Source organism: Anomaloglossus baeobatrachus, chromosome 2 (genome assembly GCF_048569485.1).
Source record: "Anomaloglossus baeobatrachus isolate aAnoBae1 chromosome 2, aAnoBae1.hap1, whole genome shotgun sequence".
Lineage (NCBI taxonomy): Eukaryota > Metazoa > Chordata > Amphibia > Anura > Aromobatidae > Anomaloglossus > Anomaloglossus baeobatrachus.
Window position 1 is genome coordinate 695178679 of NC_134354.1, and position 20035 is coordinate 695198713.

At 42.7% G+C, this 20035-nt stretch overlaps 1 protein-coding gene across 1 annotated transcript in view; it reads right to left on the minus strand.

Moving 5' to 3' along the window:
• Window positions 1-1943: 1943 nt before the first annotated feature.
• The window catches only part of FAIM2 (Fas apoptotic inhibitory molecule 2), a 49688-nt gene continuing 31596 nt past the window's right edge, over window positions 1944-20035 (minus strand). The window contains exons 5-12 of the mRNA XM_075337249.1: window positions 17677-17730; window positions 15989-16039; window positions 14436-14475; window positions 11965-12002; window positions 11781-11868; window positions 4329-4424; window positions 4164-4217; window positions 1944-3182 (exon numbers count right to left, since the gene is read on the minus strand). Of these exons, the coding sequence (XP_075193364.1) occupies window positions 3033-3182; window positions 4164-4217; window positions 4329-4424; window positions 11781-11868; window positions 11965-12002; window positions 14436-14475; window positions 15989-16039; window positions 17677-17730 (571 nt within the window). The 3' untranslated portion in view covers window positions 1944-3032. The remainder of the gene's footprint in view (window positions 3183-4163; window positions 4218-4328; window positions 4425-11780; window positions 11869-11964; window positions 12003-14435; window positions 14476-15988; window positions 16040-17676; window positions 17731-20035) is intronic.

A 20035-nucleotide genomic window follows, 5' to 3' on the forward strand; every position in this document is an offset into this window, starting at 1 on the left:
AAAAACTACAGAGTTTTGCAGTAAGAAATTTTGGGGGTTGTGTCACCATTTTCAAAGACCCGTGACGTTTTCATTTTTCAGTCGGTGGAGTTGTGTGTCGGCTTATTTTTTCTGGGCTCAGACCACATTTTTATTGATACCTTTTTGGGAATAGATATGATGATGTGATCACTTTTTACAGCATTTTTTGTGGTATTGCAGCAACCAAAAAACACCTAATTTTGGTGTTCTTAAATTTTTTTTCTTTCAAAAGCAAAAGAGAAAACTGCAATATAATTGGGTTTCAACAGTGCGGCATTCAGTGTCATCAGAAATTTTTCCTTTTATGTAAAAGAGAAGAAAAGAAACAGAAAAAATAAAAGGGTGAAAGAATGGAAATGAAGGGAAAGGGGGCAGCGGATTGACAAAGGATCCAAACTAGGTGACAACTCAACCATGAAACCATAAAAAAGGCAATAAGGCCAAGGTGTAAGAAAGCATAGCCATGGATCTGGATCTTCTCTTACAATTCTATATCTCTGCATAGTAGTTACATTCATCTGTATCCCACACAATTCAATCTTGAATGAGAGGTGGAAATGTGATGAGTAATAGCCACTGCGGCTAGGAGACAGCCAAATAGTGGTCCACACGAGTCAATTACAATGACTTTTAGATATACAACTGCAAGAATGCAAAACTTGTGCTGCCAGTCACAGTTAATAATAGGGAATGTGGTCACTCACAATCCAGCAGGGTTGGGTTGCAGCCTACTGCCTGATCACCTTCATGGAAATTTATAGGTTGCAGCCGGCTTCCAGGACCTGTGCGCACCACATAGCCCTACTGGGTGCACACTTATGGTACACACACACACCTATTCATAAAGGGGAACTAGGTATTTAAGGCATCCTCCCTTTATGGGAGGTGCCTTGGCAACATGGTCTATCCATTAGAGTCGCGTTGCTAGTTGTCAGGTCCCTTGTGCTGCTACTGCTATATTTCTATGTGTTCTATTGCTAATACCCGTCTGTGTTCCAGTACCTGATATATCCGCTGCTGCACATATTTGTACTAGTTGTATCTGCCATACTCGCTGCTGCACCTATCTGTATTAGCTGTGCCTGCACATCAGCCGTCCTGGTTGTATCTGTTGTAGCAGAGATTGCAAGTGTCCACACTCATGGGTTCAGTTTTCGCAGCACCGAGTCTCCCTGAGTGACACCTGGTGGCTACCGGCAGCCAAATCAATCATCACTATCAGAGGCTTAAGTAAGTACCCAGAGTGTCCCTAAGTCACACCCCTCAGGTGTACCATGTGCTGTGGCCCAGTGGGTCCACTCTTGCTCGTACACCCGAGCATTACAGATCCCATTTCTTCTCACTAGTTCTGATCTAGTATCATGACATTAGGACCACAAGTCTTGGTGTAGGCCCTGCCAGATGTTGACTATTAAAGACGTGATTTAGTACCGTGACATTAGGACCACAAGTCATGGTGTAGGCCCTGCCAGATGTTGACTATTAAAGACGTGATTTAGTACCGTGACATTAGGACCACAAGTCATGGTGTAGGCCATGCCAGATGTTGACTATTAAAGACGTGATTTAGTACCGTGACATTAGGACCACAAGTCATGGTGTAGGCCCTGCCAGATGTACTCTATTAAAGAAGTGATCTAGTACTGTGACAATAGGACCACAAGTCTTGCTGTAGGGCCTGCCAGATGTTGACTATTAAAGACATGATCTAGTACTGTGACATTGGGACCACAAGTCATGGTGCAGATCCTGACAGATGTTGACCATTAAAGAAGTAATCTAGTACTGTGACATGGTGTAGGCCCTGCCAAAAGTAGACTATTAAAGAAGTGATCCAGTACCATAACAATAGGACCACAAGTCCTGGTGTAGACCCTGCTACAGGTTGACTATTAAAGAATACCATAAAACAAAATACAAGCTCAGAAGAATATAAGACTTTATTGAACCAATCTGTATGTCAGCTTGTAATTCACTGTAACTACAGCTCAGATGGGATACAAAAATAGACATCATGCACATGTTATCGTGCTGTTGTGACAGTCAATGGCCATGACGAGAAATACGAGACAAACTAATCGGCCTAGAAAGCAACGTTAGATAGCAATTAAAAGGGTTGTACCAGATAAACATGGCTGATTTCTACCGGAAAGTGCGTCATTCCTGTTCATGGACTGTGTTAGGTATATTCACTTAAAGGGAACCTGTCCTATTGAATGTGGTGTCTGATCTGCAGGCTGCATGTTACAGAGCAGGAGGAGCTGATCATATCGATAGACATTTTTGTGGGAAAAGTTTCTAGATAACTTGCATGCCTGGTGTTTGTATGTATGAGTCCAGTGGATGGTCCTACTATTAACTGACAGTCTTCCCTATATGACTGTGCATGCAGAGAGAGCTGTCAATCACTGTATAGGTCTGCCCACTGGACTCATACATACAAACACCAAGGATCTCAAGAAATAAAACGCAAGTTATTCTGAATATTGTCCAATTAACCTACTGTATATATCGTTGTGCTCACTTCTTTCTCTCTATACCATGCTGTCCACAAATCAGACTGAAATTCAATTTTACACACAACCAATAGACAACAGTGGCGCTATTTCTGGATGACAGTAGCCATGTTTGCTTATCTTTTTACTCCCCTATTAACTGTGAAGCAACAAATGCTAGAAGACACTATGTCATTCAGTTTAGTGGCTCTCGGTAACTCCCATTTCCAGTTTTCTGACTGATTTATTAATGAGCCAAATGTGTAAATAGCGGCTCGCCAAAGAATTCCAGTCCTTTACATGTTACCGAGTCTCCTGATCACATTGAATATTTATGGTGGTGGTCGAGTCTCCGACAAGCGTGTGCTTGGCTGCAAATTGCAGTTAGGTAACATTTATGTGTGTGCCTGTATGTTACGGTGCAGATCTCGGTGTGTAGTGCCATATTGTAACCCCCGGAAGAATGAATGGCTTCCTGGCAGGCATCTGTGTACAATATTTATTTATTGCAAATCTTCAATCTTGGGTTGTACCAAACAACTGGAGGAAGAATGAAAAGATGTAGATGATGTCCAGGTAGATGTTCAGTGCCCCAAAAATATATTCTTCTGGACTCAGTGTATATCGTCGATTTCCCATCAACATCTGCGTGTCAAATGCCAAAAACTGGAAAAGAAAAGCAAAGTAAAAATAATCATTTCTTTATTAAGCAATTAGGGGAAACGGAGTATAATACAAAAATGACAATGAGGCTGATTCATCAAACCTTTTTTGACAAAAAAATGGTGTAAAAGATTTAAAAAGTCATCAAATTTTTGCATAATTCTCTTGTGCAAAAATTCTATGTCTTTGGCATTGCACTCCAGTTGGAAACTGCTCCATTGAAATGGGCTGAACTGGGGAAGAAACCGGACGGAACGGGGTATGTCCCACCTGTCAATTTCATCAAACATTTTGTATAACATAAATGCTTTACCAGGGCCACTCATTAGTGCTTATCCATATGCACTGCTTTCCCCGCCCACCGGCCGTCCTGGCGTCTGTGATTGATTGCAGTCAAACGCGCCCCCAGCCTGTGTGACAGCGTCTGACTGCAACCAATCACAGGTGCTGTTTGTGGGTCAGTATTGGGGTATAAAAATAAATAAAATATTTGGTATAGAGTCCCCCCATATTATGACACCCAGCACAGATAATTCATATGGCATACAGACCCCTTGGCTGTGTATCAAAATAAGAGGAACTGCATGCATTATTTTTTTTTTCATTTATTTAAATAAATAATTTAAACAACAGTGTGCGGTCTCCGAAATTTTGATACCCAGCCATAATAAAGTCAACAGCTTGGGGCTGGTATTATCAGGCTGGGTAGACCAATGGTTATTGGGAACCTCCCAGCCTAAAAATAGCAGCCTGCATCCACCCAAGATTGCAGCAATAATTGCAGCTAGCACCAATCACTGCTGTAATGGGCAGGTGCAGGCTATATTTTACAGTCAGCATCTGCATTGTTTGCAGTTGCCACAGAATACATATATGGCAAGGTACATAAAGGGATTATAACAACAACTAATCAGAGGTTATTCAGTTAGTCTAAATATACAATAATAGTAAGAGAATACATCCCATAGATACCTATACACTTACCATGGTAAACACTATGGCTCCAAGAACAGCATAGACTGCGTGAAGCCACGGCACCTGCAATGACAGGTATTATGTAAAGCATAATACAACGTAATATTTTTTAGAGTAGGAACAATGAAGGAATTACTATTTGCCTATAAAAATTGTAAATAGCCTGTTACTTACATATTGAAATGGAATTAAGATCACTAGGAAAAGTCCACTGAATAGAAGCACCATGACCAGCGTGAAGAGGAGTCCATGACAAGAAGTGAAGTCAACCTGTGAAATGAAAGATGAGGAAAATGACTTTAATCCTATCCTATCGACAATTAAAAGATGAGCTTTTCGTAAGAAATATAGTTTGTGTCCTCTGAAAAGGTGGTTATATAAATTGTAAAGCTGTGATGAATGGTCAAGGAGTAGATATGAGCGAATCAGTTGTCCATTCACCAGGGCCTCGCTACACATAACCGCATGCGGCACGATACATGAAAATGAGGGCACATTAGACCCCGTGGGATAAACTAGGGCTTAATGAATGTAAGAAAGTAGATAGAAAATAGGAGCATCAAACAGAGGACCGGTGGTGGCGGGACATGTACAGGGAACAATTAGTAGAGGTGAATATAAGATTTTTTTTCTAGCTCCTTTCCGGCGATTCACTTTTTGCATTGCATTTATTTCATACAAATTGAATTTCCCCATGAATTGAGTGCCAGAATCAAATTTCGGGTGATTTGCTCAAGTCTTTATAGTATCTTCAACCACATAACTATGAAATATAAAAACAGAAGCCAAAAATTGTGCACCTATCAACTTCATTTTCTACAAGTTATAGTGCCTTGCGAACGTATTCGACCTCCTTGAATTTTTCAACCTTTCCCTCATTTCAGGCTTCAAACATAAAGATAAAATTTTTAATGATATGGTGAAGAATCAACAACAAGTGGGACACAATTGTGAAGTTGAAAGGAATTTATTGCTTATTTTAAACTTTTTTTAAAAATAAATAACTGAAAAGGGCAATATTATTCGGCCCCTTTAAGTTAATACTTTGTAGCGCCACCTTTAGCTGCGATTATAGCTGCAAGTCGCTTGGGGTATGTCTATCAGTTTTGCACATCGAGAGACTGAAATTCTTGCCCATTCTTCCTTTGCAGACAGCTCGAGCTGAGTGAGGTTGGATGGAGAGAGTTTGTGAACAGCAGTTTTCAGCTCTTTCCACATTCTCAATTGGATTCAGGTCTGGACTTTGACTTGGCCATTCTAACACCTGGATACGTTTATTTGTCAACCATTCCATTGTACATTTTGCTTTATGTTTGGGATCATTGTCTTGTTGGAAGACAAATCTCCATCCCAGTCTCAGGTCTTTTGCAGACTCCAACAGGTTTTCTTCAAGAATGGTCCTGTATTTGGCTCCATCCATCTTCTTTCCCATCAATTTTAGCCATCTTCCCTGTCCATGCTGAAGAAAAGCAGGCCCAAACCATGATGCTGCCACCACCATGTTTGACAGTGGGGATGGTGTATTCAGGGTGATTAGCTTTATTGCTTTTACGCCAAACATATCGTTTAGCATTGTGCCCAAATAGTTCGATTTTGGTTTCATCTGACCAGAGCATCTTCTTCCACATGTTTGGTGTGTCTCGCAGGTGGCTTGTAGATAATTTTAAACAACACTTTGTATGGATATCTTTGAGAAATGCGTTCTCCTTGCCACTCTTCCATAAAGGCCAGATTTGTGCAGTGTACGATTGATTGTTATCCTATGGACAAACTCTCCCACCTCAGCTGTAGATCTCTGCAGTTCATCCAGAGTGATCATGGGCCTCTTGGCTGCATCTCTGATCAGTCTTCTCCTTGTTTGAGATGAAAGTTTGGATGGACGGCCGGGTCTTGGTAGATTTCTCTAGATTTCCTCTCTCACTTGTAAAGCGCCATGGAATAAATGGCGCTATAATAATAAATAATAATAATAATAATAATTTGCAGTGGTATGATGCTCCTTCCATTTCAATATGATCGCTTGCACAGTGCTCCTTGGGATGTTTAAAGTTGTGGAAATCTTTTTGTAACCAAATCCGGCTTTCAACTTCTCTACAACAGTATCCCGGACCTGCCTGTTGTGTTCCTTGCTCTTCATGATGCTTTCTGTGCTTTAAACAGAACACTGAGACTATCACAGAGCAGGTGCATTTATACGGAGACTTGATTACACACAGGTGGATTATATTTATCATCATCAGTCATTTAGGACAACATTGGATCATTCAGAGATCCTCAATGAACTTCTGGAGTGAGTTTGCTGCACTGAAAGTAAAGGGGCTGAATAATATTGCACGCCCCAATTTTCAGTTATTTTTTAAAAACGTTTAAAATAAGCAATAAATTTCGTTCAACTTCACAATTGTGTCCCACTTGTTGTTGATTCTTCACCATAATATTAAAATTTTTATCTTTATGTTTGAAGCCTAAAATGTGGGAAAAGGTTGAAAAATTCAAGCGGGCCAAATACTTTCGCAAGGCACTGTAGCAATGAATGCAAATACCATGTCAAGTCAGCCACAATGTACCAGAAAGTGACGTGTATCGCTCATATCTTAGACAACATTGAGGATTTACAATGGAGCATTATCCTGCTGGCAATTTTCGCTACGGCAATTATCGCTACGGCGGCGTCACACGCACATACCTGCTCTGCGACGTCGCTGTGACCGGCAAACCACCTCTTTTCTAAGGGGGTGGTTCGTTCAGCGTCACAGCGATGTCACAGCAGCGTCACTGAACCTCCGCTCAATAGAAAAGGAGGGGAGGAGATGAGCGGCCGGAACATGCCGCCCACCTCCTTCCTTCTTCCTTTTCTGGTGGACGCAGGTAAGGTGATGTTTCTCGTTCCAGCGGTGTCACACATAGCGATGTGTGCTGCCGCAGGAACGACAAACAACATCATTACTGCAGCAACAACGATAATTGGGAATAGGGGGGCATGTCACCGATGAGCGATTTTGAACGTTTTTGCGACGATTCAAATCGTTCATAGGTGTCACACACAACGACATCGCTAAAGTGGCCGGATGTGCGTCACAAATTCCATGACCCCAACGAGATTGCTTTAGCGATGTCGTAGCATGTAAAGCCACCTTTAGTGTCTCTCTCACCCCTACTCTACCTGCTCTGGCTGGTTCGTGCAATTCACAACATCCAGAATTTCTAATTGTGCCCCTGAAAGTCACTACTAGCTCTAGTTATGCTCATGGTTGCTGTTCAGAAATCATTTTTAGCTGAGAAGAGGTGGAGAGGTGGCCAACCATTTCTTTGTCTCTGTCTTTTGAAGTCTAAAGGGTCACTGGCTTGGCTATCCAAAGACTGCATTGGACAATATAATATTGCTATGACAGATGATCAGGTTTGGTCCTGGTGCAAACTTGGTCTCCCTCTAAGCAAATTCTTCTCTCCAATCTGTCCTGAATGCGGAAGCCAAGATCATATTTCATTTAAGCTCCTACACTGATGCCTCCACATTGTGCCAATCATTACACTGGTTACCCATTTTCTACAGAATACAACACAAACTTATTCTTCTCAACCACAAAGCTCTGCACACTTCTTTCTCATCTCTGTCTATCAACCTCCCTGTGCTTTCTGTTCTGCATCTGATTGAAGGCTAACATCCTCCATAATCTGAACCTCCCACTTCCATCTCCTAGACTTCTCTTGTGCTGCACCAGATTTTTGGAATGCACTACCCCAGAAGATTCAACTAATACCTTGCTCGCACATTTTCAAAGTACCACGTCTGTTTTTTTCTTTTTATTTCACCACTGCAGTGGTTCTTTAAATGAAAGCCCTCTGGCCCCTGTCATATACTCACCTTCTTTATTGTCTGTACAAGTACTGTCTGAATTGTAAAGCACTGCAGACAGTGGTGTACCGTCAATAGAGACAGACGCCACTGCTACAGGGCCCATGAGCTGGAGGGGTCCGGGGCGGCTGTCCGCGGTGTGTACGTTTTCACTTTCATGCATCATGCACCCAGGCCATCACCAAGCAGCTGATTAACGCCGCTGGGTGCCAGCACTGCTTGTATAGCTGCAGGCTGGCCAACACAGAGATGCAGAATCGCCCACACTGCACGCAGTGCAGGGCCTGGGCTGAAGAAGAGGAAGTGGCCAGGCAGCAGCTTCTAGTCAGAGAGCAGTGAGAGATGCCAGGAGGAGAACAGCCAATCAGTAGAGGGGACGTAGCTTGTTCAGTACAGCCGCGGCAGAATGAAAATATGAAAAGGAAAGCATTGATGGAGGGGAGGAGTAGAGACCATAGAAAAGAGAAAAGCAAACAATTAGCAGAAAAACAGTGAAACGAAGAGAACAGAAGGAATAGAATGAAAATGCACAGGAGAGGAGGAGCAGCCAGAAGGACCCACAGGAAGTGCAGCAGGGAGGCCGGAGACAGTAATTATCTCTCACAGGACAGGTGAGTATTATAATGTACAAATGTCTGCCTGTAACACAACAGAAAAACTGCCCTGTACTGTGCCATCACTGTGTGTGTGTGTGTGTGTTGCCTCTGTGCTGTGCAATCACTGTATGTTGCCCCTATGCTGTGCCATCACTGTGTGTGTTGCCCCTGTGCTGTGCCATCATTGTGGGTGTGTGTGAGTTGCCCCTGTGCTGTGCCATCACTGTGCGTGTTGTGCCTGTGCTGTGCTATCGCTGTGTGTGTGTTGCCCCATGTGCTGTGCTATCACTGTGTGTTTGTGTGTGTGTGTGCTGCCCCATGTGCTGTGCTATCACTGTGTGTGTGTTGCCCAATGTGCTGTGCCATTACTTTGTTTGTGTTGCCCAATGTACTGTGCCATCACTGTATGTGTGTTGCCCATGTGCTGTGTCATCAATGTGTGTTTGTTGCCCATGTGCTGTGCCATCACTGTGTGTTGTCCCTGTGCTGTGTCATCACTGTGTGTGTGTTGCCAATATTCTGTGTCATCACTGTGTGTGTGTGTTGCCCATGTGCGGTATCATCACTGTGTGTGTGTTGCTCCTGTGCTGTGCCATCACTGTGTGTTGCGCCTGTGCTGTGCCATCACTGTGTGTTGTCCCTGTGCTGTGTCATCACTGTGTGTGTGTTGCCAATGTTCTGTGTCATCACTGTGTGTGTGTTGCCTCTGCGGTGCTATCACTGTGTGTGTGTGTGTGTGTGTTGCCTCATGTGCGGTGCCATCACTGTGTGTGTGTATATGTGTGTGTTGCCCTATGTGCTGTGCCATCATTGTGTGTGTGTGTTGCCCATGTGCTGTCATCACTGTGTGTCTGTTGCCCATGTGCTGTGCCATCACTGTGTGTGTTGCACCTGTACTGTGTCATCCTTGTGTGTGTTGCCCATGTGTTGGTCCATCACTGTGTGTGTGTTACCCATTTACTGTGCCATCACTGTGTGTGTGTGTGTTGCCCATGCGCTGTGCCATCACTGTGTGTGTGAGTGTGTGCGTGTGTGTTGCCCATGTGCTGTGTCATTACTGTGTGTGTGTTGTCCCTGTGCTGTATCATCAGTGTGTGTGTGTTGCCTATGTGCTGTGCCATCACTGTGTGTGTTGCGCCTGTGCGGTGCCATCACTGTGTGTGTGTTGCGCCTGTGCGGTGCCATCACTGTGTGTGTGTTGACCCTCTGCTTTGCCATTTTTGTGTGTGTTATCCCTGTACTTTGCAGAGTTTTACTATAGATCCTAAGGCTATAAAGGGGTCATAATCGTCACCATTATATGGGGGAGACAGATGTGAAAATGTATATTGTGTGTGGTGAGGGGCATGAAGAAGGACATCTCTACTTTAGGCCAAGTTCACATATTGCAGATTCTTTGGGGATTTGCGGTGTGATCCCACTGTTCTTAATGCAGTGGACTTTACTCAGTAACAGGACGGTGGTTATATTCAGACTCAATGTGGAAATATTTGGTCATGGTGTAGCGGCATTATTTTGCAACGTATTATTGGCCTTGGTATGGTGGGTGTTGTTCAGTAACACTATATAGTAGTATGTGTTATTTCTGACTATATGCCGCCCCCAGTAATGTGTGCCGGCCCCCAGTAACATGTATGATGATTATTATGTTTAATATTTTATTGTAATTTTTTTTTTTATCAGGGGGGGCCCATTCAGACTTTTTCTATGGGGCCCCATGATTTCTATGTACGCCCCTGACTGCAGAATATGTTGGTGCTATATTAACAAAATTCTTATTAGAATTATTCTTAAATTTTGTAGTAATCTATAGCATGCCCACACTATCACATTTCCACTGTGTTTGCCATGTGGGTGTGTGGTTACTTGACCACATGTACGCAATTTTTATACTTGTGGTGACGTGATGACTAGTGCAGCAGTCTTATCCATATGTTACTGCGGTATGCAAATCATATAAATGCTATCATCTGAGCATCCACCCGCACAGGGAATACAGGGGAATCGTGATAGTGTGCGCATTCCGAACCATATGATTCAGCACATAGAGATCCAGCAGACTTTTCATCTGAGATTGGAAGGCCCCTTTAAATATTATTTTACTTTTTTGTAGCTATAGTGTTTTTTTTTTATTGTACAGTGTCCTCTGTATTATAGTGAATGTGTTCAATTATCGAGAATTCATTACGAACATCTTCTTTGACAGCTGGATCCTATGCAGCCCAGATATTGCAGAATGGTACAATTCAAAAAGATAAAGGCCGTCACTAATGGGTTGAGCAGTCCGTGGATTTTCATTAAACATCACAAATCTTTCCGTAATGTAATAATTAGGGATGATCAAATACTTCAATTATTTGTTAAAAACATTAAAATTAATACATCTAGTTATCAAATATTTTATAGTAGGACATATATGTTCACAGTTCTGTTTATGTTGGAGGGCATAGTTTATTAATAAAGTTCTTATAAGGAATAAATATTAAAATATCCATATTGAATTTACATAAGTGCTGATATGGAAGGATGTATATATATATTCTTCTGGAAGCTTCTAGAAGATTATGTCATGGAACTGTGTTCAGTTAAAACACCCTATATGGACTGGACAGTTGTCATATAACACACGATGGAGGGGGCTACTGGCTGCTCCTGCACGTCGTCAGAATGCTTACAGGCTGCAAGACGAACACATGCTGTCCTGCCTTGCCATTCAGAATCCAAGGAGAGATGGATGAAGATTTTCTATTGATCAGTATGGACTAAATGAACTCTTTTACGTAAGCTAATGAAGTATATTATTTTTCCTTTCTGTAACTGAACCCTGGCAACCATTTTTAAATAGATAAAATACATTTATTTTTTACATTTTTGAAGTCCTTTCTTTCATGCGCTTTTACGTATTTGAAGAAAAATATATTTAAGAGTATATTTTTAACATTATTCGGCTTCGCGAATATTTTCCGAATACCTCGCCGCTATTCGACTATTCTCGAATATTCAGTGAGCAATGTAAGTCTATGGGAAACCCGAATAACAGCTATTCGGAACTATTCGGGCTTCCCATAGACTTACATTGCACGTCGAATAGTCGAATGGCGGCGAGGTATTCGGAAAATATCCGCGAAGCCGAATAATCGAAGTATTCGATCATCCCTAGTAATAATCTCTCACCTTAGTTTGGAAGCTGAACAGGGTTACGGCGAGGCAGACAAGAGCGGTGATTCCGAGACACAAGATCACAGACGTGGTGTTATAATAGCTGAGAAGAATGAATATTGGAAAATCAGAAGTCTATTTCTTACAAGTACCTGGGTAGTATAATGAAATAACAACCACGTATAGAAGTGAACCTTACCTAGATAACATCCCTGTAATGTACGCCATGGACAGAGTCTGCAAACAGAAATACATCAGTAGAAACAACGGAATCTGAAGTTTGCTTTGTACCATTATCTGTTAATTGAACGCCTCGACGTAAATGCTTCTAAAACCACCAAAGACACCCAGGAGTATCAATACTGACCCTACACCATCATAGAACAAAAAGTTATGTCTAACTACCAGACGATCAGGGATGTCTGCATCAACAATGTAGATCACAACAAAAATTAGCAATATTCAGTATCACAGCTCCCGGGCTAGATTGTAATAAATAATCTTCATTGGGTGTATACGTTAGCATCCCGAAGAGCCACTCTATAAGGAGAGGAAACTCATAATTTGGACACACCACTCTTAATATCATATACAGCGGGTAAGAGAAGTATTGAACACGTGACCAATTTTATAAGTAAGTATATTTTTAATGGTGCTATTGACATGAATATCTCACCAGATGTCTGTAACAACCTTTCCAATCTACACAGGCAAAGAAATCAAACCTGGATGTCCATAAATTAAGTCGTGTGTAATAATGAGAAATTACGGCGGGAAAAAGTATAGAATGCTTACTGAAATTTATTTAATACTTTGTACAGAAGCCTTTCTTGGTGATGGCAGCTTCAAGATGCCTCCTGTATGGAGAAACTAGTCTCAGGCATTGTTTAGGAGTGATTTTAGCCCATTCTTTCAAACAAACACTCTACAAATCCTGAAAGTTCTGTGGACTCCTTCTATGAACTCTGAGCTTTAGTTCCTTCAGTAAATTTTCTATTGGCTTCAGGTCAGGTGATCGGCTCAGCCATTCTAGCAGCTTTATTTTTTTTCTCTGAAACCTATTGAGCGTTTCCATGGCTATGCGTTTCGGATCATTATCTTGTTGAAATGTCCTCCCACATCTCCTCTTCTGGTAGATGGCAGCATATTTTTATCAAGAGTATTTCTGTACATTTGTCTATTCATTCTTCCTCAATTATATGAAGTTTGCCAGTGACATGCTGAAAAACAGCCCCACCACCTGAAACTTCACTATTGGTATGGTGTTTTGGGGGTAATATGCAGTGCCTTTTGACCTCCAAACTTGGTGTGTATTATAGTATCCAAAAAGTTCAATTTTGGTCCCACTTGGCTAGACTATATTCTCCCAGTATTTCACAGGTTTGTCTAAATGTTGCTGAGCAAACATTAAATGCGCTTGAACAAGCTTTATTGTTTAGCAATGGAGTCCTGCATGGTGAGCGTGCATACAGGCCATGGACGTTCAGCACATAACTTATTGTTTTCTTTGAAACAATTGTACCTACTGACAGGTGGTTCTTCGACAAGTCTTCTGATATTTTTTTTCTCTCCTCTGTCTGAGATCTTGTGGGAAGCACCTAGCCATGGGCAGTTTATGGTGAAATGATGTTCTTTCAACCTCTGGATTATTGCCCCAACAGTGCTGAAACCTATATTAGTTTGGAAATTCTGCTGTAACCAATACCATCAATATGTTTCGCAACAATAAGGTTGCAAAGGTATTGAGAGAGCTCACTGGTTTTACCCATTATGTGCTGTTTCTAGTGTGGCACCTTGATAATGAGACACCTTTTTATAGGCCATCAGTTGAACCAACTGATATTATTTTTCACTAAGTGGCTGGATTGCTTTCTAATTACAGATAGATTTCAGCTGGTGTCATGACTTTCTATGGCTTTTTGCACCTCTCTTTCTTTATGTGTTCAATACTTTTACTTTGTCATTTCGTATTATTACATATAACCTAATTTATGGACATCTATGGTTTGATTTTTTTTGCCAGTGTGAATTGGTTGGGTTGTTACAGCCCATAATTCTGATATGAAGACATTAGCTGCATTCACTGTAAAATGATGGGTTGTAAACTTCTTGATTATGTTACGCACTATGGACAAAGAATCATCAAAATCTCTGGATATAGATTTGTAACCTTGAGATTGTTGATATTTTTCAACAATTTTGGTTCTCAAGTCCTCAGACAGTTGTCTTTTAATCATTCTGTTATCCATGCTTAGTGTGGCACACACAGAAACACAATGCAAACATTGACTCAACTTCTCCCATTTTTATCAGGTTTCAGGTGTGATTTTCATATTGCCCACACCTGTTAATTTCCACAGGTGCAATTTTGGAAAGGTGCCAAAAATTTTTGTCCGGACCATTTTTGGAGTTGTGTGTGAAATTATGTCCAGTTTGCCTTTGTTTCTCAGTTTGTTTGTGTTGTTCCAATACACACAAGGGAAATAAATATGTGTATAGCAAAACAGTGTAATTGCAATAATATTCTGGGAGAAATGCTTCATTTTCTGGAATAATTTCAAGGGTGCCAACAGTTTTGGCCATGGCATATATATTTTTGCCCTTTTCAAAATTTATGAAGATAATCAGTTCAGTTAGTTATTCATAAAAGTCTTGATTGATTATACTTACAAAGACACTAAGGAGAATCAAGTTCCATGGAAAACGCCTCCTGGAAGGGAAGATTTATGCTGACAATTAAATTAAGCACTGGACAGAACTGAAGTTGTCGTTTAATGAGGACGTCAGTTCTACAGACATTGAGTTTTAGTAAATGCTTGTATGTATCTTTATGGAATAACAATTCTAAAGCATAGTTGGTGAGGGTTTTTTTTATCTCAGAATTTGTAAGCCAAAACCAGGAGTGTAACAATCAGTGGATAAGTACAAGGGCTTGCTCACACTAGCGTATGGTCTCTTATGAGAGAGCATCAGATGATATGATATGTTAATGACTCGGTTTAGGCTCTGCTGCGAGCGTGAGGAGTGTCAACTGCGCTCCGATTCTCTCACATGTGAAAATCGGATCACAGGTGCGGAGAAGATGGAGAGATTAATTTCTCCATCTTCTCCAATGCATGTGTCCGCAGTCATCAGACTGCACCTGAATGACATTCGAGTGCAGTCTGATGCTTCAAATGCACCCATAGACTTGTAAGAGTGCGTGTTATCCAAATATTGAAGCCACTCGCAGCATAAGGCTAATTTCACACATCAGTTTTTTTCCATCAGGCACAATCCGGCGCCGGATGCGTTTTATCCCCATTGATTTGTATTCGCGCCGGATTGTGCCTGATGGCCTTGCGTTGCATCCGGCTTTTGCCGGATCCGTCATAATTGCCTAAAGCGGCGGCCGGAGGGAACGTATCTTGTAACGTTTTGTTGTCTGGCGCGATACGGCGTGTTTTACAATGGAAGCTTATGGACACCGGCGTAATGCGGTAAAAAACGGATGCGGCCACCGGATCAGTTTTTGTAAACTGAGCATGCTCCAATGTATTGAAAAAAAACGGATCCAGCAAAAAAAAAACGGACAAAAAGGATGCAAAAACGGATGCGCTGGATCCGTTTTTTGATGGATCAGGTATATTGGAACCGTCAAAAAAAAAGGATCAGGCACATCAGTTTTTGCATATTCTGCGCCGGATCCGTTGCATCAGGCACACGCCGGATTGTGCCTGATGCCAAAAACTGATGTGTGAAATTAGCCTAAGAAAAACAAGAGGCATGAGAAAAACATTGCAGATCTGCACTGCCCCATAAGGTCCCATAGGTCTGAAGGCTATCTCATAAAACTTTGGATTGACCTTGGCAGTGTTATACGTCTGTGAGTGAACCCTTATAGAAACATGCACCATTTTTGCATTTTTTTTTTTTACTCACGGCTTGTTTTAACAACTTGTAAATACTGAAGTAAGAAACACACCAAATACTTACCATGTCCTCGTGGCTTTAGGGTACGTTCCCACAGTGAGTATTTGGAGTTTTTGATCTTGCAGATTGCTCCAGCATTTCTTCACCTCTTAGGTGAATTAGATTACTTGAATTTTTTCAATGTGTTTTTTTACTTGTATTTTTAGTGAGGTGTTTTTGTCTTGTATTAACCCCATCTTTATGGTTAGGCACAACTTTTCCCACCTTAGTATAATTTTACTTCCTCTGATTCCAGAATAAAAGAATCGTACCTTGGTCCGCTACAGCAGGCAAGAACCAGATATGTGGTGAAGAAGACAGCACTGTGGATAGAGATAAAGGGTTTCTGAAAGTTCTGAATATGTTTATAAATAGAAAACCTTTTTTATTCTAAGGCTGGAATCACACTTGGAATTGACCCAGTGCATCACCCAACACGACAGCTGCTCCCTGGACAGGAGCGTGTCGGCTGCATGTATTTCTATGCAGCTGAGATGCTCCTGTCCAGAGATTGTGCAACCGTGCTGGGTGATGTGATATGAGACTCGCGCAAGTCACACGTGAGTCAATCGCAAGTGTCATCCGGCTTAAAGGGAACCTGTCAGGTCCACGAGCAGTTCTGGGTGCATATTGCTAATCCCTGCCTAACCGTCCCTGCATTTGATAGCTTAGATAAAGGGATCTTTAAAAAAAAGTATTTCTAAAGATCTTTTATCTTATGCTAATGAGCGAGGGGACTAGTCCCAAGGGCGTTGCTTCCCTTGCTAGTCGGCCCCATTAGCATGTTAGCACATCCCTGTGGGTGTGCTAACATGCTAATGAATACACAGCATCAGAGGATGATCTCACTCACCTCTCTGGCTGCCATCACCGCCTGACGCTGGATTTTGGCGAAGTGTGCATGATTTCAGAGCACTATGAAGTGGGGTGTACGCGTCCCGCCTTCAAACTGAAGTAGTGCGCATGATGTAACTCCGGGCCGACTAGCAAGGGAAGCAACGCTGTTGGGACTAGTCACCGAACTCATTACCATATGATAAAAGATCTTTAGAAATACTAAAATATCCCTTTATCTATGCTAATGTATATAGGGACGGTTAGGCAGGGATTATCAATATGTACCTAGAACTGTTCATGGTTCTGGGTGCATATTGCACCTGATAGGTTCACTTTAATTCTTAATTAGAATACTTTCCAGCTCATTGCCATATTTACACTATTTTGGCATCTGAAGCAGTGAATCATGCAACTTGAAAAGTGGGCAGCCTGCTGTGAGCCTGCCTCCCCATAGTACAAGATCCTCACAATTATGGACCCAGCTGCCAATAACCAAAACAGTGTATTTCTTACAGGTTGGTTACAAAACGTCCAATTGGTAAGAGGTTTTTTTGTAGAATGTGGCATGAAATGGTTATACTTCTGTACCAAACAGTGGGGCAAATTGTTTCCTGTTACTTGGCTGTAAAATGTAAATGGGAGAGATAGTACATCTTCAGGACAGAAGAACAAAGCTCAATTCATGGCAATGTGTGGCATTACATCAGGTCTTAGGCCCTGTGCGCATGCTGCAGATTTACTGCGGATTTTGCCGCTGATTTGCTGCAGAAAATGTGTCTAACATTGCTGCAGTCATTCCCCAGCAAATCCTATGGGTTTTAAAAAATGTTGTGCGCACACTGCGTTTTTTTATACCCACGGATTTTCCGCTGCAGAAATAATAAGCATGTCACTTCTTTTCTGCAAGTACCTGCGTTTTTTGCCATAGATAATGGTAAAAATCCGCAGGGACCAACCTGTGGAAAATCCGCGGTAAATCCACGGCAAATCACGGTAAAACCGCATGCGGATTTCGCTGCGGTTTTGGTGCTTTTTTTTATAGCGGGTGCGGGATTCTTTAAGAGGGTCTGGATTTTCCTAAAGAAAAAGGCACTTTCTAGTGCGCACATAGCCTTATACTCACTAGGAAGCCCAGTACCAGCCAGGGTTTTCTTGAATATATTCCTTCACTGGGTCACTGAAAGACAAGCGGATACGATTACTGTAGATATTATTGTTCATATTCATATATCAAACCCAATATTTGGGATTGTCTACGTAACATCAAAGTCCTCAATATTCCTAGAAAATTGGAAACTGAGGCACAGAAACATTGTGTAGTGCAAACTCTGGTAAATCACAAAGGTGCTTTCTTTTCCCCACCGACTTATGTGATTCCTCTTCTTTCGATGTGCTTTAGCCTAAAGCCAGCTTTACACCTTACAATTAGGTGTGCGATCTCGTATGCGATGTGACACGCCCAGGTCGCATATGCGATTGAATGAGATCGCACGTAGGTCGTTCATTTGCTGTCACACGTGCGTTAGTAGTCTATGTTAAATTGATCAATTTTGTGTGCGATCCTTTAGATCATGTGTTCTGTGACGTATGCATTGGGCACCCTTTTTTTTTTTTTTTTTTTTTATTTATTGACTTGCCAAGCGTGTGTAATGTGTAGGGATGCGTTTTTACTATGTCATCTGCCATTCAGCTCTGCTACATGGCCGCTGACAGCAGACACAGACAGCCATGTAGCAGAGCTGAATGGCAGATGACAGCAGACACAGACAGAGCCGCACTGTCAGAATGAACTCGGGTGAACCTCACCCGACTTCATTGTCATGCTGCGGCTCTGTCTGTGTCGCGTCCTGATTAGCGGTCACCTGTGAAGGACTCACCGGTGACCGCTAAACTCCTGAGTAAGTGAATTGAGCAGCCCTCTCTCATATACTCACCGATCCCCGATCCCCGGCTCTGCACGGCATTCACACTGCTCCGGCGGCTTTTACTGTTTTGAAAAAGCCGGCCACCCATTAAACAATCTCGTATTCCCTGCTTTCCCCGCCCACAGGTGCCTATGATTGGTTACAGTGAGACACGCCCCCACGCTGAGTGACAGGTGTCACACTGCACCCAATCACAGCAGCCGGTGGGCGGGTCTATACTGTGCAGTGAAATAAATAATTAAATAATTAAAACAAACGGCGTGCGGTTCCCCCCCAATTTTAAAACCAGCCAGATAAAGCCATACGGCTGAAGGCTGGTATTCTCAGGATGGGGAGCTCCACGTTATGGGGAGCCCCCCAGCCTAACAATATCAGCCAACAGCCGCCCAGAATTGCCGCATACATTATATGCGACAGTTCTGGGACTGTACCCGGCTCTTCCCGATTTGCCCTGGTGCGTTGGCAAATCGGGGTAATAAGGAGTTAATGGCAGCCCATAGCTGCCAATAAGTCCTAGATTAATCATGTCAGGCGTCTATGAGACACCTTCCATGATTAATCTGTAAATTACAGTAAATAAACACACACACCCGAAAAAATCCTTTATTATAAATAAAAAACACAAACATATACCCTGGTTCACCACTTTAATCAGCCCCAAAAAGCCCTCCTTGTCCGGCGTAATCCAGGATGATGCAGCGTCGCATCCAGCACTGCTGCATGGAGGTGACCGGAGCTGCAGCAGACACAGCCGCTCCTGTCACCTCCACACAGCAAATGCAGACAGCCGCGCGATCAGCTGAGCTGTCACTGAGGTTACCCGCTGTCACTGGATCCAGCGGTGGATGCAGCGGTGGCCGCGGGTAACCTCAGTGACCGCTCAGCTGATCGCACTACTCACCGCCGCTCCGGTCACCTCCACGCAGCAACTGAGGTGAGTAGCGCGATCAGCTGAGCTGTCACTGAGGTTACCCGCGGCCACCGCTGTATCCACCGCTGGATCCAGTGACAGCGGGTAACCTCAGTGACAGCTCAGCTGATCGCGCGGCTGTCTGCATTAGCTGTGTGGAGGTGACCGGAGCGGCTGTGTCTGCTGCAGCTTCGGTCACCTCCATGCAGCAGCGCTGGACGCGACGCTGGACCATCCTGGAGTACGCCGGACATGGAGGGCTTTTTGGGGCTGATTAAAGTGGTTAACCAGGGTATATGTTTGTGTTTTTTATTTATAATAAAGAATTTTTTCGGGTGTGTGTGTTTATTTACTGTAATTTACAGATTAATCATGGAAGGTGTCTCATAGACGCCTGACATGATTAATCTAGGACTTATTGGCAGCTATGGGCTGCCAATAACTCCTTATTACCCCGATTTGCCAACGCACCAGGGCAAATCGGGAAGAGCCGGGTACAGTCCCAGAACTGTCGCATCTAATGTATGCGGCAATTCTGGGCGGCTGTTGGCTGATATTGTTAGGCTGGGGGGCTCCCCATAACGTGGAGCTCCCCATCCTGAGAATACCAGCCTTCAGCCGTATGGCTTTATCTGGCTGGTTTTAAA